Here is a 21,968-nt window from a genome sequence, read left to right on the forward strand (position 1 = left end):
TTCCTTTATTAAAGAAAGGAGGAGAGGGAGAGGGAACCGATTCCTAAAAACAAAAATAATTTTCTATTAAAAAACTGAAATTAAGAAAAGGCTTCACTAATCCATTATACATAATCATGGTTGTAGATACCAAATTAAAAAAAACCACAAAAAACCCACAACAGTTTATAGGAAGACCGGCATTGCAACAAACAAAAATATATCTTTCCAAAAGTGGCAATCAAAATGGACAGGGGACTGGGGTAGAAACTACTTAAAAGAATGAAATCTAACAAGAACAAGAATGCCGATTCCAAACACATTCACTCACAAACGTCCCATTGATTTCAAGGGCATTAACTTCCACGAAAAAGCATTTAGGAATTGTTATTTTAAGAACAATACACCGAGAAAGTTTGCTATTGGCAGACTAATTGTGTAATGACTGTGTTAGTTATCAAAGACCTTCACAAGCTGCCAGTCTGCTACCAGGCCAAGTTCAACATGTTCCTATTGATATATGCAGCCCTTAACAGCTTGGGACTACTTTACTTACCCCATAGGTTCCTCTTTGATCTGAGAAACTTGCACTTACGGGTCCCACACAGTATTCCTTATGCATTTGTGAGGAGTTATTATTTTAGCACGGCAGCAGCACCTGTGTTTTGGAGCTCCCTGCTTAATGACATTATTTTACACACCTGCTGAAAACCTTTCTGCTTCAGCAGGCTTTTCCAAATACAGTGGTACCTTGGTTCTCAAACAACTTGGAACCCAAACACTGCAAATCCGGAAGTAAGTGTTCTAGTTTGCGAACCTTTTTCAGAAGCCGGACATGCTCTGTTTTGAGTATTATACTTCCGATTTAAGGTCTGTCTGTTTTTGCTATTTATTTTGCGTTTTTGTTTTTGCAGCTCTTTGTTGTTTTGTTTTTGTGACTGTGTGGAACCCAGATCAGCTACTGATTGGTTGATTGTATGACTGCGGTACACTGATTATTGCTTTCATTTTATGGATCAATGGTCTCGTTAGATAGTAAAATCCATGTTAAACTGCTGTTTTAGGGGTTGTTTTCAAAAGTCTGGAATGGATTAATCCATTTTGCATTACTTCCTATGGGAAAGTGCACCTTGGTTTTGGAACGCTTTGGTTTTGAAATAGACTTCCGGAATGGATTAAATTGGAGAACTAAGGTACCACTGTACAAGATTTGGTTACATCTCTTTTTCCATTTGTTATTGTGTTTCATTGTGGTTTATTTATTTCTAACGTTTTTAGATCTAATTGTTATTAAATTGTCCTGTGAAAAGGCAAAGGGGTTTTGGGAAATGATACATAATGAATTGAAAAGGATGTTTAAACTGATAATTCCTTTTTTAAAAAAACCCTGAAGCCTTTTTTGCTAGGAATAAGGGGGACAGGTGTCTTGAAAAAGCTGACGAATTTATTTATGCGACAACAGTAGCTAGAACTTTATATGCACATAAATTGAAAGAAGAAGAAATTCCAACAAAGGAGGAATGGCCTATGAAACTGATGGATTATGCTGAAATGGTGAAATAAACTGCCAAACTAATAGGACATAATGACAAAGTGTTTAAGGAGGAATGGAGACCACTGGTGGATTATCTATCAATTTATCACCAATATATGAAGTTGCAGGCAAGATTTGAAATATAAGCAGTGGGTTACTGAAAGAAGGGGTGGGAAGTCAAGAATTTTGTGCTGGAAAAAGAATTGTATGTGCTGATAAATGTTTTGGAATATTTTTGGAGATTGAATAAAAATGATATAAAAATAATAATTGTCCTTAAATGTTTCAGTATGCTTTTATTTTATTTTTTCGTATTTTACTGTTTTTATTGCAGGTGAATTTGCCAGTGTAGATCAGGAAGTAAAGAAATGAGAAAGTTAATTTTTTTTCACAACTGTGGGCTTGTCACAATGTCAGTGATGTCACTGAATGTCATCAAAAAGCAACCTTCCAACTGCGCCAACTTACAGTAGCAGGAGAAGCAACTTCCAGGTCCATTGGTTCAAAAATAAGGCTCATCTGTTGCGACATCTGAATGATCTCACCGCTCATCAGACACAGTTTCTTGTTATCATCCAGCACGGTATTCATATTCTCAATCCACACGGCATCCACTGGTCCATCAAAAATAAGCCACTTCCTGTCAGGTGTCTGGGGGGAGGGAGGGAACAAAGTTTTAGTACAAATAATGTTAAGAATTGGTAAGGTGAGCAAAAAGACCTTCTTAGAAGAGGTCTTCTTCTGTTTCCCTCACACAGGAGAGAATGTGCTGCAGCACATATCAGCATCTAAAAACAAATAACTATTTTATTTAAATGCAGACAAGTGTAACCAATAATAATAATAATACAGTGGATGCTCAGGTTGTGAACGTGATCCATGTTCCACGTTCGCAACCCGCAGCGTCCGCAACCCACAGCGGCGCGTCTGCACATGCGCGGGTCACGATTTGGCGCTTCTGTGCATGCGCAAAGCATGATTTAGCGCTTCTGCACAAGAGCCAAAACCCAGAAATAACCCGTTCTTGTATTTCTGGGTTCGGCGCGGTGCGCAACCCGAAATCGCACAACCCGAAGCATCTGTAACCCAAGGTATGACTGTAAAATTAATAATTATTAATAATTTATTACTTATACCCCGCCCATCTGGCCGGGCCTCCCCAGCCACTCTGGACGGCTCCCAACAGAATATTAAAAACACAATAAAACATCAAACATTAAAAACTTCCCTAAACAGGGCTGCCTTCAGATGTCATCTAAAAGTCAGAAAGTTGTTTATTTCCTTGACATCTGAAGGGAGGGCGTTCCACAGGGTGGGCACCACTACTGAGAAGGCCCTCTGCCTGGTTCCCTGAAACCTCACTTCTCGCAGTGAGGGAACCGCCAGAAGGCCCTTGGTCCTGACTTTGTCGATTATGACGCCTTCAGTTGGTGACAATTCTAACCCTTCTCTACCATATGACCACTGAAGCGGCACAAACCCCACAGAGGACCAGGGTCTTTTATGCCTTCAGGGCACAGTTTGGCTCCTCCTTTTATTCTAGACATTGTTTACTGTCAGGGAACTGAGATCAGAGGCACGGGAGAAGGAGAGGGTCTCTGATTCTGCAGGAGAAGGTCCCAGCGCTAGGGGGAGACTCAGCTGGGAAGGAGGGGAAGAGAATGAGTGTAACACCAGGGATCCAGGAGAGCAACGGGACAGGGAGGTGCAGGGGCTCCAGGACTCTTCGTTGGAAGTTAGTGAGGAGAGCCCAAGCACCCCGCTGCCCACGCCCACCCTGCGCAGGAGACTCCCGCGCAGTGAGAGGCGGAGACGCTTAGGCGTCAAACAACTCTTATGTTGGCAGCGCTTTAAGAAACGCCCACAGACAGATTCTACGAGTGACTAAGGGCAGCCACGCTGAGATGGGCTGTGCAGTCCGGAGGGTTTAACCAGGCAATCTGATGCTCAAACGGGGCAGGATTACGCACGAGTAACTCCCAACCACTACATTTACATAGAATCGAAAGGGACCCAAGGGTCATCTAGTCCAACCGCCTGCAATGCAGGAATCTCAGCTAAAGCATCCATGACAGATGGCCATCTAACCTATGCTTTAAAACTATGCATATGCTGAAATATTTTAATCTTGTTGAATACTTACAGGTGAAGATGCAAAGGCCCTAAAGCTCACAGCCAGAATGCCATCTGACCACTCGTGGGAGACGGGATCGAATTGTCCATACAGTTGCCCCATAGTTATAGCTTTAGGGTTGATAACAGTGATCTGAACTTTATTTTCCTCCATCAGCCCCTGAGTACACATAGGGAATTGCATTTGATAAATCAGTGGTGCATTTAATTCATCAATATACATACACATCTCTCTAATCCATACCTACATTTATATCTACTGTATGTGAATCTACACGTTATCTGTCAATATATCCAGATAGACGCACCTGCACACACATATATTTGCCCTATACAGATGGATGGTTTGGCCATTCATGGCGACATAGGAAATGGAGGGGATTACGATCCTGCCTCCAACATGCATGTGATGTTCTTCTTGGCCAGAAAACAATACCTCAGTTTTTTAATGTCTCCGTTGACGAACGTTTCGGTTTTCAAATGCCAAAAACCTGGAAGTAAATGCTTCGGTTTTCGAACACACCTCAGAAGTCGAATGGCTTCCACTGAGGGTGTATCTTATTTTTCTAAATTCTCTGTATTAAATTTGCAGGCCACCATTTGCACCTCGGTTTTCAAACGTTTTGGAACTCGAACGGTCTTCCGGAACAGATTACATTCAAAAACCGAGGTACCGCTGTACTTCATCAAGAAGTGTCAAGTCCTCCTACAGTGCCATCCCCTTCATAGCCTCCCCTTTCTCCTGCCAGAAATGGGAGCAGTGGGAGGAGGACTTGCTGGGAGGGGAGAAAATATAAAGTGCTCAAGGTATAGGCCTTCTTGCATGGAATGAACGAGAGGTGCTTGCTGTTATGAGCATCTCTTTTCATTCCTTGCAGCATCCTACCATTCTAGCTGCTTAAGCGAATGCCATTAGCAGCAGAGTATGGAGAGACAAAGGGATGCGGGTGGCGCTGTGGGTTAAACCACAGAGCCTAGGACTTGCTGATCAGAAGGTCGGTGGTTCGAATCCCCACAACGGGGTGAGCTCCCGTTGTTCGGTCCCTGCTCCTGCCCACCTAGCAGTTCGAAAGCACGTCAAAGTGCAAGTAGATAAATAGATATTGCTCCTGTGGGAAGGTAAACGGCGTATCCGTGCGCTGCTCTGGTTTGCCAGAAGCTGTACACTGGCTCCCTCGGCCAATAAAGCGAGATGAGCACTGCAACCCCAGAGTCGGTCACGACTGGACCTAATGGTCAGGGGTCCCCTTTACCTTATGGACAGACAAGACATATTTTCGGAGGGAAATGAAAGATCAGGCCGGATGTGAGAAAAAGTTGACAAGGTGACACAACATGTCACTTTGCCGTTTTTAGGACACAATGCCTTCTGGAAACATTTGTTTACTTTTTCACACAGGTCCCCCAAAGCAGCTGCCAAAACCCGATACGCAGATGTCTTTCCACCAAAGGGCTCTCCGACGATCATGAAACCATGCCGCACAATCATCATTTCAAAGATCTGCAAAATTTTCTCGGAAAAGAATGGCGTCATCTGCAAATTCATTTCTTCACAGTTTATCTTGATGGCTTCCAGGATGTCATTGTAATCTGGTTTTGGCAACTTCACACCAGGAAACAAATCTGAAGTGATGCCCTGTCAAAAATGAATTACAAGGTATTTTAAACATGACTATAGCAAGCAGTCTCTGGGCCTCTCTGAATTATCTCCTGTCCCCCCAAAAAGGCCTTTTAAACTAGCAATGCGATCACTTTTCTATAAAACACAGTGTCTATGTTTGGTGTTCTATAAAACAGTGTCTCCGAAAAATTTTACACATCACCTGGGAAGACAGGTGAACTAATGCCAGTGTACTGGAAGAAGCAAAGATTACCAGTGTCAAAGTGATGATTCTTCAACATTAACTTAGTTGGACTCGTCATGTTGTGTAGATGCCTGATTTTCATCCCCCCAAAGCAACTAATCTATTCAAAACTTAAAAATGGAAAGCATAATGCCAGTGTTCAACATAAGAGGTTCAAAGACTCTCTCAAGGCAAATCTAACAAAATGTAGTATAAACACTGACAACTGGGAAACACTGGTCTGCGACCGCTCCAATTGGAGAACAGCCTTTACCAAAGGTGTCATGGGTTTTGAAGATGCTCAAACTCAGGACAAAAGGGAGAAACGCACTAAGAGGAAGGCACACTTGGCAAACCCTCGCCGTGATCAACTCCTGCCCGGAAACCTATGTCCCCACTGTGGAAGGACGTATGGATCCAGAATTGGCCTCCACAGTCACTTATGGACTCACTGTTAAGACCGTGTTCATGGGAGACAATCCTACTCAGCTACGAGTGATCACCAAAGAAGATAAAACATAGCTGTCAGTCAAGAGTCCCAGTAAAGTGTTATTTACTCCATGCAATGAGAACCGGGTGGCGGCCACACCTCTGCCAGGCCTGCCCACATGATGTCCACACACTGGGGAAATGTTTGCCATGATTAAGCCTGCCAAACATGTCTAGGCTTGACCCTCACCCTGCACACACACAACCAGTTCACAGGAAGTGATTAAATGTGTTTGGCAAGCCCTACGGCAGCAGTCGTGCCAACCCATGGATATCGTGGGAGGCAGAGGCAGACTGGCGATGGGAGCAGGGTCAGTGAACATGGCCTTGCAGTCTTCTTCTCCATCAACCTAGCAGTTTGAAAGCATGTCAAAGTGCAAGTAGATAAATAGGTACCGCTCTGGTGGGAAGGTAAATGGCGTTTCCGTGTGCTGCTCTGGTTCTCCAGAAGCGGCTTAGTCATGCTGGCCACATGACCCGGAAGCTGTACGCCGGCTCCCTCGGCCAATAAAGTGAAATGAGCGCCACAACCCCAGAGTCGGCCACGACTGGACCTAATGGTCAGGGGTCACTTTACCTTTACCTTACCATTTGTGAATGTTTGGGCTCATGGCTTTTGTGGTCAACACCCACATTTTCCCCACTGTAGCAAAATTGTTTACTTCAGAGCTGCATCCTGGGCTTTTGCACGCAGATGGAACAGAATCATGATGCCTGCAAACAGCTGATGACACTTGCATGTGTGATGTTCCCATTCCCAAAGCTGGAGTTATACCAGCTATCTTGTCAGCTTTTGGGGATTTATTTCATATTATTATTATTATTATTATTATTATTATTATTATTATTATTATTGGAATAACTGTATTGTTCTTTGCAGCTACTGAAATCTATAGTGCTTGTAGATTTGGAGGAAAGAGGTAGAGCATAAATTCTGCATGTAGATGGTCCAGTCCCCAAAATCTCCAGCTAGGACTGGGAGACCTGTCTCAATTTCTACACCGCTCAGAAATTCTGAATGTTAAGCGGCATATAAATACCTAAAAATCAATAAGCATAATAAAACCTGGAGATCCGCTGTCAGTCATTGTAGACAATCGTGTGCTGGATGGATCAATAATCTGACTTGTTTATAAGGTGTTTTCCTATGTTTCTAGATTTGTCTATAGCTTCAGGTTGCAATACGCTCATAAATCTCATCCGTGTATAGGTTTTGGTAGTTATCGCTTATCTCTTGAACTTGAATAATGTAATCAAAGACCCTTACGTCAAAAAGTGGTAGATCATGGGATAAAAACTTAGGCAAATTTACATCTATAATGGATCTAAGCAGCAAAATTTCTTCATTTTCATCTGGATACTTCAGCTGCAAAAAAGGACACAGTTAATTTGAGTTAAAATTTTCATTTCAAATTTACCAATAACATAAAATAAAACATATGTCAATGTTTTACACGTTATCACTGTTTCCTCTACCTGTGCCTGATTTGCAGTTTTTAGGGGAACTGACATGTTCCAGACAGATGTGAACAATCTAAACTTTCAGAGCATCTTTATAACTATAACACAAAACTCTGATCTTACTATGCTGCCAGACAAAGTTCACATCTAAAGGTCTAATGGGAAATGTTACTATGAGTTTTGGATTAAAACTCCTGCTGATTTCTTGCATGGTAGGATATGGGCAAACTGGATCAAAAATAAACATGCTTTCATTGAGAAAAACAAAGACTCTCCTCCCTGGAAGAGAGGGGAGTGGTTGTGGGCGGGAGACCGAGCTCCGCCCCTGTCTCCACCTCACCTGGCTGGCGCCCACGCCCACCGGAGGTGGCCAACCAGGTGCCTCCGGGGGGCGTGTGTAGCAGCTTAATGCTGTAGTGCCAGCTCCGCCTCCTCCTCATTCGTCGTCGTCCCTCAGCGAGTCACCCACCCTCCACTCCCATTTAGCTCAGGGTATAGGTTTTTGGCCTTGCTATGGACCTTAGGTTGGTTGCCCTGGTTGGCTGGGGGGCCTGGTAGGAATTTTTCCATTTGGCATTAGGCCTTTTGGTTTTTTCGCCAACCTCGTAGCAATCGTCACAACTTTTGTGGTATTGGTGGGTAGGTTAGGCATTGGATTCATGTGTTGTGCTGTGTCAAGGGCTAGGTGTAGCCATCACCTATGCTATCTACCGTGGGTTATTCCGTTAAAGGAATCTGGTGGTCGTGTATTCCGTCCGATGCCTGCTTGGCGGGAGGCCATGGCACGACCCTCGGTGACATCAGGGGGTGAGCCTATAGTTGGATGAGCATCAACAGGCTCCACCTACTGTTTAATAAACCCACCACCTATAGTCATCCAATGCCTAAGCCAATACCTTTTCACTGCTGTAATCAATAAAGTTGTGGCCTTTTCTTGCCCATTAACCTTATATCATGTGTCCTTGTGTATTTATTTCACATAGCGGGGTCGGGCCCTCGATCCACAAGTGAATGTGCAAAGATCTAAGCAGCAATCTGTTGCAGACCCATATTGTTCTAATAAATGTACATCAGTAGTCACTGGCCAGGTTTAGATAAACTTTGGTCCAAGATTTAGTCACCTCCAGGATCTGTTCCTGGGTCATTATTCTGGCTCCTTAGCTTATCTTGCACTAGACTTCCGTGATTAAGATATGACAGAGAACTCTGGTTTAATTGTGCAGTGCTTAGATTATTGTACACTACTCAGAGAGCTGTTTATAAAGTGGTTTATAAACCTCCCAAATAAATACAGTGGTACCTTGGCTCTTGAATGGCTTAATTGTCGAACAAAACGCCGCAAACCCAGAAGTAAGTGTTCCGGTTTGTGAACTTTTTTTTTTAAGCTGACTGTCTGACGCGGCTTCCGCTTGAGTGCAGGAAGCTCCTGCAACCAATCGGAAGCCATGCCTTGGTTTTCAAACGGCTTCGGGAGTCAAATGGACTCCTGGAATGGATTAAGTTCAAGAACCAAGATACCACTTGTTGTGGGTGAACACAGCAATTCTTCAAACAGCTCTTGTTTATTCACAGGCCAGAACAGAACTGAACTGAAGGGTTCAGCCAGCCTGCTTATATAGAGCTCCACTAGAACGCAACAGTAACCACTTTCTGTAACTATCCAATCACTGAACGTCACTTTTGATCCCTTATTTGCATATGTGGACCTGAACTATCTACAGTATCCCCCTGCTGGCCCAGGGTGAGAACTTCAGTACATAACACCACTGTAAAGGCAAATCAGAAATGAAGTACCAAATAAGGATGTCGTCTCCAACCTGACTTCCGGTACAAAACTAGAAGTTGTATCAGAGCCCCACTTTGTGGGAGCTGAGCCCCCACACATAAAAAACTGTGGGGCCCCAGGGCAACAGTGGCAGCATATACACACAGAAGGCCCTATACTCAATTCAGCTCAAGTAAGAAGCACAGATTTTGCTTCTAGCGAAACACCAGATTCTAAATCAAGACCGTGAAAACGGGGCACAGGTTCCCTACCTTCAGATTTCCAGCTGCCGTGAGCACCGACTTCACAGCTCTCATTCCGTAATCATAGTGGTGCTGGGAAGACAACTGCTCCGAACACAGGCGATAGGTAGCTACAATTTTCACCGACAGAGGCCGAGCAGTAACAAACCCACAGGAGTACAGGACAATTTCAGCAATCATGGCGTAATCAGGTACCATCATTGCCACAGTTCGAAACAGGGCCTATTAAGCAAGCATTGACAGGCAGGTTAACTGCAGCCCTCTATCACAGTACCTCGACAGGTGGTCAGCTTCAGACTGGGATGGAAGGCTAAATTTCATTATCAGTATGCAAACCATTCCCCAGATTGGTAAAGACAGTTACTGTCAAAACAGTCCCCCAAAATAAGGGATACTAAATAAAACTGGGGGGGGGGTGTCCTGAAAGCTTTCAAATACCTGGAGGGCACCACACTGGCATATATCTTATGATTATCATTTTGGGGATATATGATGGGTTTACAGGAGTATAGGAATCATTTTCTGTCATTTGTTCTGTCATTTGCCTTGATTTCCCATTCATTCCAAAAAAAAACCCCAAACAGGCAGCCAGGGCCAGATTTAGGTTTGATGAGGCCCTAAGCTACTGAAAGTAATGGGGCCCTTTATATGTCCAGCTGTCCTTTGTCAACAGCAAATTGTCACTGTTTTTTTGTGTTGAATATATGCTATATGGTAATTTATGGACCTAAAAAGGTAAAGGACCCCTGACAGTTAAGTCCAGTCGCAGATGACTCTGGGGTTGCGGTGCTGAGCTCGTTTTACAGGTTGAGAGAGCCGATGTTTGTCCGCAGACAGTTTTTCCGGGGCATGGGGCCAGAATGACTAAGCCATTCTGGCGCAATGGAACACCAAAACCAGAGCAGTGCACAGAAACGCTGTTTACCTTCCCGCCGGAGCAGTACCTAATTATCTACTTGCACTGGTGTGCTTTCAAACTGCTAGTTTGGCAGGAGCTGGGACAGAGCAACGGGAGCTCACCCGTCGCGGGGATTTGAACCGCCGACCTTCTGATCGGCAAGCCTAAGAGGCTCAGTGGTTTAGACCACAGTGCCACCCGCTGCCCCTTTATTGACCTAATAGGTATCTAAAGCCTTCTGGCGAACCAGAGGAGTGCATGGAAACGCCATTTACCTTCCCGCTGGAGCGGTACCTATTTTTCTACTTGCACTTTGATGTGCTTTCGAACTGCTAGGTTGGCAGGAGCAGGGACCGAGCAACGGGAGCTCACCCCGTTGCGGGGATTCGAACCACCAACCTTCTAATCAGCAAGTCCTAGGCTCTGTGCTTTAACCCACAGCACCACCCAATCCAGACATACTAAACACATAAAAGCCACAATAGCCACCATTAAGTAAAATTAAGTAGTTTTAAATTTGACTTGGATAAATATCCTGAGACCATCTCAGTAGTTTCGGGAATACCATTCCTCAGCAGATATCGGATTATAATTCTTTGCAAGTAGATAATTTAAGGTTCATAGGAGTTGCCAGTGGGTCTCTCTGAAGAGTATCAAAGAGAGGGCAGTCCAAAATTATGTGATATATGTTGCACCTGATGCATCCATACCATAAGTCTATTCTGGAAGGGTGTTTTCTTGGAACCTAGTTAGCTCGTGCTACTGCTACTGGGTACCTTAAGGTTGTCCGGAAGTTCTGATCTCCCAGCATAGCCGGGATTCATGGTTATGAAGACAGCACATGTGGGGTTAAGTTTCAGCTCAGTGCCTTCAAACACCAGCAAGTCACAGCCAGAGTTGATGCCTATGGACAGAGAGAAATAGGCATCATTTTAATTGCGGTTGGAATGGGTTTTCTCTTAACGCGGCAGAGATAACGAAACAAAAAAAGAGCACCTCTCTGGATAGTAAGAATTTGCTGAGCCACAACAGAAAGTACTTCCAAGTCAATTCTGTTAAATTCATCGAAGCAGGCCCAGGCTCCACAGGAAAGCAAACCCTAGAGAGGGACAAAAAATAAAATTCACGGTTCAGGTCCAGTATGTATCTATTTTCAGTTTAAAAAATAATGAGGAACTCCCTTGGGAAGAAAGCAGTAGGTGTTTCATTCATTCTCGTCCGATTCTTTAGAACTTGTTCAAACACTAATACACGTCTTTGTACAAAAAACCCATGCTTCCTACGAGAGCATGTCTGCCGTTGCCGTTAAAGTGTTTTGGTTCTTAATGCTAAATGTTTGCCGATGTTCATTTGCACCTTAAAGAATTTCCCCAGAGCGAGGTAATCCAGTCCGTCAGAGCAATTGAAAACCACACATTGCTTGGCGACAGCCTTTGCCAAGTCCTTTGTCGTCTCGGTTTTGCCCGTTCCTGCAGGCCCTTCGGGGGCACCGCCAAGGTGAAGGTGGAGGGCACCAAACAGAGTTCTGGAATTAGAGGGAGGAGGATTTAAAAAGAAAAAGGCACAAGTTACGGAAATGTCTGTCACATTATTTCTAGTTTTTATTTTTGTGTGTGTGTGTATAATTTTTATTAGGTTTTCTATCTTACTATTAGAATTTGTATTAGAATTTGTAGAATTAGCATCTGACATTAAACAACCTTAAAATGTCAAGGACTTCCCTTCTTCTCGTTCCATGGTTCAGTTTGCATATCATAAAACCCTGCATATTTTACATAAACTAAACTATTAAGTTTTCCATTATTACATCCATCAAAACTTGTTTACACTGTTGGATTTATCTTAATGCTGCCAATGTTTTCAAGTGTACACAGTTCCCCTCATTTATTCAATAAACATTTTCCAATCTTCTTTAAATGTTCTTCTCATTCTCTTATTTTATATTCAGGTAGGTAGCCGTGTTGGTCTGATGCAGTAAAAAAAACACCAACAACTTGTCCAGTAGTACCTTAGAGACCAACTAAGGTGCTACTGGACAATTTTCTTATTTTATATGTTAAGTCCACAAGCTGCACATATTCCATCAGTTTTAAGTTGCCGTTTTTCTTTAAATTTGGGTCTAATAAAACACAGGCCACAGTAGTGGCATACATTAATAGCCTTTTTTTGACATCTAAACTATCCCCCACAAGGACTTCCGGGTTGGCGCCATCGCCGAATGGCGGACTCCCTCCGAGCTCCGGAGGGAGTCTGCTCGGCAGGGGCTGGGTCCTACCGCGCCGGCGACGCGGGGACCCTTAGAAACCACGGGAACGGATCCCGTGGACATGGTGACTCGGCTGGCACCGTTATCGCTCTCCCGGCTTGTGAAAGAGCCTTTTTAAAGGCTACGGATCGGGCGCCGGGGAGTAGCGTGGTGCTTTGAGTCCTCCGCTTCCCCTGCCGGGCGCAGCCGCATGCCATTCGGCGGAGAGCGCTGGCTTCTTCCAAAGGAAATTCGGACAATTGATCAACAACCCGTGAGTAATTGGGCAACCGGGTTTAAAAGGAGGAAAAAAGAAAAATTTTTCCGGATTTGGCACGAGCGGGAGGGGATCCAAAAAAGGAAGTCAGTCCCCTCCCTGATTGTAAACATGCTAAAACAAGGACTGAGAAACCAAGATCTATTCAGAAGCTTATTGATGATAAAAATTACCAACTCCACGATGTGAATTATAAGAACTGTGCTGGAGGAGAGGAGTCGAGGGTGAGGAAAAAGCAACCCCCCCCCTGGGAACCGGGGCGATTCGGACAGCCTGGCGAAGAGAGATGGAGATTTTGACAGCTGTCAAAGGAGCTGTCAAAACTGGAAATTATAAAGAGGACTTTGCTACAAGTTCTTTGCTGGTTAATTTTGTTACAATTTGATATAAATATGGATATAAACTGTCAGGAAAAAGAAACAACAAATTGACTTTTGGATTAGAGGATACAAAGTTATTGTAATCCCTCTAGAGGGGATTCGGGACATTACAAGTGTCGTATGTGGAAAACTACTCTGGGATGTGTAAAGGTCTTATCTCCTGGGAAAGCTGCAGAACTGAAATATTATTTTGTCTACAGAGGTGACTATAACACAATAGAATCTTCCATTGAAGCAAGAAAGGAACTGGACGTAAGTCTGTGTCCCTGAATAACAAACCTCTGTAGAGACGTTAAATTTTGGAACAAGAATGTTTTGACAGCTGAACAAGACAGAAACCTGAGAAACCAAGAAATAAAAGAGTAGATGACTGAATACGACACGGAAAGAATAATGGGAGGAGCAACAAAAGATTAAAGAAAATTAAAGGCCTCTATTAGATTGGATTTTCGACGTTAAACATCATTAAGACAATCAAATCCGAAGAAAACAGCATGATGGACTGAGATAAATTTGGCTGTGGACTTAAGATCTCCAGGCCGACAACATACAGACAAATGGACATGGGGAATCAAAACCGGGGAAGGGAGGGGGAACCTTAGAATCCAAAGGCTTTGTAACCAACTTTTTGAATTTCTCTATACTTTCTATCTTATATTCTTTATAACTTTGATACTTTACGTTTCTGTTTTTTCTTTTTTTTTTAGAAAGGGGGAACTCGTGGAAGAAATGAGAGCGGATCTTGGGGAAAATTTTGTTCTATTATAAGACGAGGAGTGATGCTAAGATGGTGTAAATTTAAATTGGTTTATGAGTATAATATATTAGGTTTAATTGGGGATGAGAACTTGTGGAACCAACTTGGATAAAGGGGAATACAATCGGGAGGGGAAGGAGGAAGTCCCAGAAAGAAGGTTATGAAAAGAAGGGTCTAAGTTAGTTTCTCTTTTTCTTTCTTTCCTTTATCTTTCTTATTTTCCTATTCTGTTATTATTGGAAATTTTAATAAATATGATTAAAAAAAAAAAATAAAAAAAAAATAAACTATCCCCCACAAAAAGGACTCTGGTCTTTCCCTTCAAAGAATAACATGCTGTAAACTTCAAATTGTTCTTCCAAAGACTGAAATCTATGTTATATCCTATATCTCTTGCCCAATGTGTCATAAGAGGCTTTGTCAAGCTCATCTTTTGTTTCCCAATCTAATAACAGATTGCGCATTTTAGATAAAAGTTTTTGTTTTGTAGAAGTTCTTTTTCAAATTGTGAGCTTTGGTCCGAAAAACCACACATTACTTCTGGTTTTTATATCGGCTCCTAAACATTTATGCCAGAATATACCGGTATGTCTATTTTGCCAAAATATACCCTGGGCCAGTGCAGAGAAAGCTTTGCCACGTTGATCTGTGCTCTGGTAAACTTTCTGTTTGAATTACTCTAAGGCATTCTGAGTGGGGCCACCCTGGACTCACTGTTGAGCAGCACAGCCAGTTGGCATCATATAACACCAGTCCGGAAGAAGCTGGACTGGTTGTGTTAAGTTGTGGGTGAACATATCAGACGACACAGCGATTCTTCAAACAGCTCTTGTTTATTCACAGGCCAGAACAGAACTGAACTGAAGGGTTCAGTCAGCCTGTTTATATAGAGCTCCAGTACAACGTAACTGTAACAATTTTCTAAAACTATCCAATCACTGAACGTCACTTTCAATCCCTTATTTGCATAACTATCTACAGTATCCCCCTGCTGGCCCAGGATGGGAACTTCAGTACATAACAGGTTGCCTATACACTTCCATTCTCAATTCAAGCTTGGGTGTAGAAGGCTACAGTGACATATAAAACCCTGAAAGACTTGGGGACAGAACTACCAAAAACTGTATAGAAACTTATCCACGTACAGCGGCAAGAATATTACTTGCCCCAAAATGGAAAGAAGCAAAAGTCCCAGCAAAGGAATAATGGATACAAAAACTTATGGATAACACAGAAATGGCGAAACTTACGGGAAGAGTAAGAAATCAAGATAACAAACTTTTTTTTTTAATGAAAGAACTGAAATGGTTTATTGAATATTTACAGATAAATTGTAAACAGATAAAAAAAACACTGGATTATTGCAATAACCTGCAGTTTGATAAGAGTATATATTTAAAGTAGATGCATAAATGAGCAAATTAAGTTAATTTGGATATGCAGAAGATATTAAAAATAAATTTAAGGAACCACAGAAAGAGGGGGAAGGAAGTCATGATAGGAAATGTTAAAATGATTGTAAAATTAGTGAAATGTATAAACCTGAAATGCATAAATAAAATGAAAATGAAAGACTTGGGGTCCAGATGCCTGCAGGAAAACCTTTCTCCCTAAAACCTGCCATTTTTTACGATCTACAGGAGTGGTCTCTTTTTTTGTGGGGGGGGGTTACCATCAGAGGAAGCACATGTCGCAGTGCTACACGAAAGGGCCTTCTCTGTGGTGGCACAACAACACCTCTGAAATACCTTCCTCTCAAAGGTGCACCTGGTGTGAATTTTACTTAATAAGTTCAAATGCTTGATGATGATGATGATTTTATTATATATTCCCCCCCCCATCTGCTGTTTGTCCAGCACATACAGGTGAAACTCAGAAAATTAGAATATCATGGAAAAGTTCATTTATTTCAGTAATTCAACTTAAAAGCTGAAACTAATATATGAGATTTACTCATGACATGCAAAGCGAGATATCTCATGCCTTTATTTGTTATAATTGTGATGAAAACTGATGAAAAGCTGATGAAAACCCCAAATTAACAATCTCAGAAAATTAGAATATTAAATGAAATCAGCAAAACAAGGACTGCAAATAGAGCAATATTAGACCTCTGAGAAGTAGAAGCACGCATATGTACTCAGTACTTGGTTTGGGCCCCTTTTGCATCAATTACTGCCTCAATGCGGCGTGGCATGGATGCTGTCAGCCTGTGGCACTGCTGAGGTGTTATGGAAGACCAGGATGCTTCAATAGCAGCCTTCAGCTCTTCTGCATTGTTCGGTCTCATGTCTCTCATCTTTCTCTTGGCAATGCCCCATAGATTCTCTATGGGGTTCAGGTCAGGCAAGTTTGCCGGCCAATCAAGCACAGTAATCCCATGGGCATTGAACCAGGTTTTGGTACTTTTGGCAGTGTGGGTAGGTGCCAAAGTCCTGCTGGAAAATGAAGTCAGCATCCCCATAAAGCTCGTCTGCGGAAGGAAGCATGAAGTGCTCCAAAATCTCCTGGTAGATGGCTGCGTTGACCCTGGACTTAATGAAGCACAGTGGACCAACACCAGCTGATGACATGGCTCCCCAAATCTCTTTTCTGATGAGAGCAGCTTTTGCATCTCATTTGGAAACCAAGGACCCAGAGTCTGGAGGAAGAATGTGGAGGCACACAATGCCAGATGCTTGAAGTCCAATGTGAAGTTTCCACAGTCTGTGTTGATTTGGGGAGCCATTGTCATGAGTCTATCTCATATATTAGTTTCACCTTTTAAGTTGAATTACTGAAATAAATGAACTTTTCCACGACATTCTAATTTTCCGAGTTTCATCTGTATGTTGGTATTTTTGTTCTCAACTGCCCAGGGATCAGGGCCGAAAAACGGCAGATTAATAAACGTAAGTGAATAAATAAATGTTACCCAAACTGTTTTTTTACCTGTAGCATCTATCCGTAAGTGGGGTAATAACCAGCCTAGGGGTATTGCCGAGATATTCGTATCCATACCGCAAACCGGCATTGATCATCTTTGTTTGTAGATGCCCTTCCTATGCGGAAAACAACAACCATGAAATACATGGAATAAACAGGGGGAGGGTGGAGAAATCACATACAGACCACAGTTTCTTTCTAGTTCATCGGCTCCAATGTGGCGTACAAGGGGGGGGGAGATTGGGGGAATCGCTCGATCTAGCAGGTTGTACAGAGGGAAAGTGGGACATTGCATTCCACCCAATGCTATTGATTACTATAGTAAGATAATCGCAGTTATAGGGCACCATGTGCTAATAAATGGGTTATCTTATATACATGTCCTGCTAGCTTTTAGCCAGTTCAAATCTGCTTGGCTCTTGGCTGAGGAAATGAATGCAGGCTCAAAACTCTACGATTCTGACAAAATCAGATTAAGGCCACTCAGTTCAAAAGTATATAGTCTACTCCTTTTTTTTGCCCCCTTTCAAAAATAGTAATATAAAATCTGGACTTCTAAACTTATATGTGCACCTATTGCAAATTCACCAGGTGTGCAAGGTGATGGGGGAAAATACCGTATTTTTCGCTCTATAAGACGCACCAGACCACAAGACGCACCTAGTTTTTGGAGGAGGAAAACAAGGGAAAAAATATTCTGAATCTCAGAAGCCAGAACAGCAAGAGGGATCGCAGCACAGTGAAAGCAGCAATCCCTCTTGCTGTTCTGGCTTCTGGGACAGCTGCGCAGCCTGCATTCGCGCCATAAGACGCACACACATTTCCCCTTACTTTTTAGGAAGGAAAAAGTGAGTCTTATAGAGCAAAAAATACGGTAATTTTAATTACAAGACATATATGAATATGTATATCTTAACTTTAAGTCTATAGGATGACAAGCGAGAGATATCTTTTATCGCCAGCAAAAAAATCCTCGTATTCATGCGTTAATCACTCTGCGTCAGCATGTTAGCCCAAACTGGGAAACTGCAAACAGAAATCATCTCCTAACGTGATTTAAGGGCTTCACTTACCTCCCAGTAGTACCTAAGCTGGCTCAGCCATTCGAAGTCGGTCTCGTCATTGACATGTTTGCTTACTAGACTTGCCAGAACATCCCGGGCATGAACATCGAGCACGACGAGTGCGCCAAGAGTTACTCGATTCTGCTTTGATAACGTTCCTCGCACCAGTGTGACAATGCCATCAATCTGCCCGTTGCACTGTTCCAGGTACTCTTCAAGTGCCTGGGAGAAGTTTGGGGAGGGGGAAGGGATCAGACGCAAACAAATCACCGTATTTTTCTGTGTATAAGACTATGTTTTCCCCCAATTTTTTAAAGTTTAAAATTGGGGGTCGTCTTATACGGAATGTTTAAAATGTTTAGTTCTTAATTTGGGGCTCCAAAAAATAGGGGTTGTCTTATACATGGGGGTGTCACATAGACGGGAAAATACGGTACATGTTTAAACATTATCACATCAGCCGAAATTTACAGAGCTCCCCCACCCCCAATACTGCTTCTTTTAAAACTGGCTTCTGGGTTTTCACAAGTTCATGTCTGGAAAACCCGCAGACTGTCTCGCCAGAGTGGTGCATGCTCTAGTTATCTCCTGCTTGAACTACTACAATGCGCTCTATGTAGGGCTACCTTTGAAGGTGACCCGGAAACTTCAATTAATCCAGGATGCGGCATCTAGACTGGTGACTGGGAGTGTACGCTGGAGCTATATAACACCGGTCCTGAAAGACCTACATTGGTTCTCAGTACATTTCTGAGCACAATTCAAAGTGTTGCTGCTGACCTTTAAAGCCCTAAACAACCTCAGTCTGGTATACCGGAAGGAGCATCTCCAACCCCATCATTCAGCTCCAAGGGCCTTCTGGGGGTTCCCTTCCTGTGCGAAGTGAGGTTACAGGGAACCAAGCAGAAGGCCTTCTCAGTAGTGGCACTCGCCCTGTGGAATGCCCTCCCATCAGATGTCAAGGAAATAAACATATGACTTCCCAGGCAGCCCTGTTTAGGGAAGTTCTTAATGTCTGATGTTTTATCGTGTTTTTAATATTCTGTTGGGAGCCGCCCAGAGTGGCTGGGGAGGCCTGGCCAGATGGGTGCGATATAAGTAATAAAGTAGTAGTAGTAGTAGTAGTAGTAGTAGTAGTAGTTACTATTTGCATGGTGTGTAAGGGAGAAAATCACACACTCTCTTCTGTTTTGCAGGTGCCAGGAGTGCCCCCCCCCCTTTGCATTAAGAGAACTCCATTCAAGGGCCCTGAGATTCAACCCCTTGTGCTTGAAGTATAAAACAACTTCAAAACATCCTAGGAAGCTGGACTAGATCATCCTTGTGGTCCCTTCCAACTCTACAATTCTATTATCCCTCAGGTTCAAACATCTTCCTTGTGGTGGTGGTGGGGGGGGGAAGGATAATGGCAGAGCTTTGTATCCATAACGCAATCTCAGGGTGATGCAGTTTTAAAAATGAAGTACTGCATATTTGCATGCTACTGTAAAAACAGTTTGGGAATGAGAGAGCAAGCTTTGTTGGTACTGAAATACAGTGGTGCCTCGCAAGACGAAAAGAATCCGTTCTGTGATTCTCTTCGTCTAGCGGGTTTTTTGTCTTGCGAAGCAAGCCCATTGACGGATTAGAGGATTAGCACTATTAGCGCTATTAGCAGCTTTTAGCGGCTTTTAGCGGCTTATCAGCTTATCGGATCAGCTGATAAGCGGCTTAGCGGCTTAGAAAAAGGGGGGAAGGAAAAAAACCCTGCAGGAACTCGCAAGACATTTTCGTCTTGCGAAGCAAGCCCATAGGAGATTCGTTTTGCGAAGCACCTCCAAAACGGAAAACTCTTTCGTCTAGCGAGTTTTCCGTCTTGCGATGCATTCGTCTTGCGGGGCACCACTGTAGACAAATCGATCACTGGGGATTTCTCTTGGTTTTTCTTTTTTCTTTTTTTACCACATTTTGGCATTATTATTTTTGTTTGAAAGAGGGGGGGAAGCGTTGCACAAAAATTTATCGGAATTTTAATTACGTTTCTCCTAATATAAATTTTATAGACGAAATTTTGACTAATGATATACACATATTTGCAAGCAATTTCCCATAACATAATGCATTTTGTATGTTATCTGCTGAAGTATTATGAACGCGTCCCCCTAATTTACACATTTCTGTAAGCATTATTTTGTAGAAGAGCTGCATTCTAACATTCAGAGAAGTGCGGATTTTGGGGGAGAGCTGCTTTTCAGTTCCTGTGTTGTCCTAGGTAGTGCGAATTAGGTAGGCTTGCATTAAAATACGAGTCAAAGTGAATTTCTCCTGCATCCCTATTTCCCACAAGGCAGTGGAGTTTTCCTTCTCCTAGACAAGCTACCTTCCCAGACTGGTGAGCCCCATTTTCCCAGATGATGTGGTTAAAAATATCTGCTTACCTGCTGGCCATTTTTAATAGCTGTTTGGACCTCCAAGGTCCAGAAAGTCTGAGATACACACAGAACTGTTTGTCCAGGCCAATCCCTTACCCAGTTTATACGGAGAGATTTTGGGTAGGCTTCTATTGCAAAACCAATCACCTGGAGGTAAGGAAACGTGTCAGAGAAAAACCAAGTGGATATGAAAGGAAAGTCCAGATTTACAACTACAGGGAAGAAAGCAGTGCTAAAATTCTCGCAGCCTAATCTCTGCCACACAGGGTTATTACCTTGGCACTCCATAATGCCTGTAAGGTATATGAGTTACTCGTGCGTAAACTGCCGCCTTTCTAGGCTTTATTGCCTAGAAATCTGTCTGTGGACGTTTCTTAAACCTTTTCCAGCATAGAAGCTGTCTGACTCTCAGTCGCCTCCTCCTCTCACTGCGCAGGAGTCTTCTGCGCAGGGAGGGCGTGGGTAGTGGAGGACCTGTGCTCTCCTCACTGATGTCCAGAGAAGAATCCCGGAGCTTCCCCCATTTGCCCCCCTTTATCCCTGGTGTTGCGCTGATTTCCTTCCTCCTCTACCGAGCTGCTTCTGCCCCTGGTGCTGGGTCCTTCGCCTGCAGAATCTGGGAGCCTCCCCTTCGCCTCTCGCTCTGATGTCAGTTCCCTGACAATGCCTAAATTGCATCATTCCTCCCTTCAGCTCAAGCAAGCATCTGAACCAGATCAACGTCGTACAAAATGCAAACATGGCGTCCCTTTGCAGCTTCCCCGTGGTTCTGAGCACCTGAATTTAAGAAGATTGCTCCCCCTTCACTCTGAGAGGAACAAATCAACTTCCACCTCTAAGTACACTGGAAGGATTGTTTGGAAGCCTGTTCTAGCCTTGATTGTACACAAAAGGAGTGCAATCACGTGTTTAAAGATTAGCACGTTCAAGGACGCTTTTCAGTCTAAGCATTGAGCCACGAGAATTGGAGTAAAGTGCCTTATAAAAAAACTACAATAGGAAAGGAAGGCACGAAAGATGCCGAAAACAGACCAAGAGAGCAAATGAAGTGAGCTTCATCAAAAACGGATTCAGAAAAGAAAGCTGCCAATTGACCACTTTTAATCAGGCTGTATTCATCCTGTGGCACGCTGTCAGCAAACCCCACAGAAATTGTCTTTCATTTGCTATTCTTGCTGCGGTTCCAATAAAACTTCGTTAGCACTGTAGTTTTTGTTTTGTTTTTTTCCTTCACTGTTAACCAATTCATGGGAAATACTACTGGGCTGTAAATTTGTCAGGGGGAGCCACAGCACTTGTACTCTGATTATCACATACTAGCAGGATGCATTGATTCAGACTGAACAACTTCCCCTTCTCCTTTAATGGATAGAGCAAATTTTGCACTGTGTATTTCTTCCAAGAGGCCTCCTGAAGTCTTTGTTTATGGATCCCTGATTGCCCACAGAGGCCTTGAGCCAGCATAACATAGGGGCTCCTTGAGTCCTCTGCTACGCCACACCAACAGACTCCAGTACAGATCAGGCCCTCTCTGAGTGCAGCA

The 21,968-nt window shown here is 43.2% G+C and overlaps 1 protein-coding gene across 1 annotated transcript in view; it reads right to left on the reverse strand.

Moving 5' to 3' along the window:
* DNAH7 (dynein axonemal heavy chain 7) overlaps window positions 1-21,968 on the reverse strand; it is a 191,652-nt gene that overhangs the window by 109,273 nt on the left and 60,411 nt on the right. Inside the window, exons 21-31 of the mRNA XM_082219677.1 lie at window positions 20,432-20,572; window positions 18,024-18,236; window positions 16,957-17,066; window positions 11,723-11,891; window positions 11,363-11,465; window positions 11,143-11,270; window positions 9,478-9,690; window positions 7,247-7,345; window positions 5,034-5,282; window positions 3,657-3,806; window positions 1,982-2,164 (exon numbers count right to left, since the gene is read on the reverse strand). Of these exons, the coding sequence (XP_082075803.1) occupies window positions 1,982-2,164; window positions 3,657-3,806; window positions 5,034-5,282; window positions 7,247-7,345; window positions 9,478-9,690; window positions 11,143-11,270; window positions 11,363-11,465; window positions 11,723-11,891; window positions 16,957-17,066; window positions 18,024-18,236; window positions 20,432-20,572 (1,758 nt within the window). The remainder of the gene's footprint in view (window positions 1-1,981; window positions 2,165-3,656; window positions 3,807-5,033; window positions 5,283-7,246; window positions 7,346-9,477; window positions 9,691-11,142; window positions 11,271-11,362; window positions 11,466-11,722; window positions 11,892-16,956; window positions 17,067-18,023; window positions 18,237-20,431; window positions 20,573-21,968) is intronic.

This window comes from Podarcis vaucheri, assembly GCF_965113315.1.
Source record: "Podarcis vaucheri genome assembly, chromosome: 1".
In the NCBI taxonomy this organism is placed as follows: domain Eukaryota; kingdom Metazoa; phylum Chordata; class Lepidosauria; order Squamata; family Lacertidae; genus Podarcis; species Podarcis vaucheri.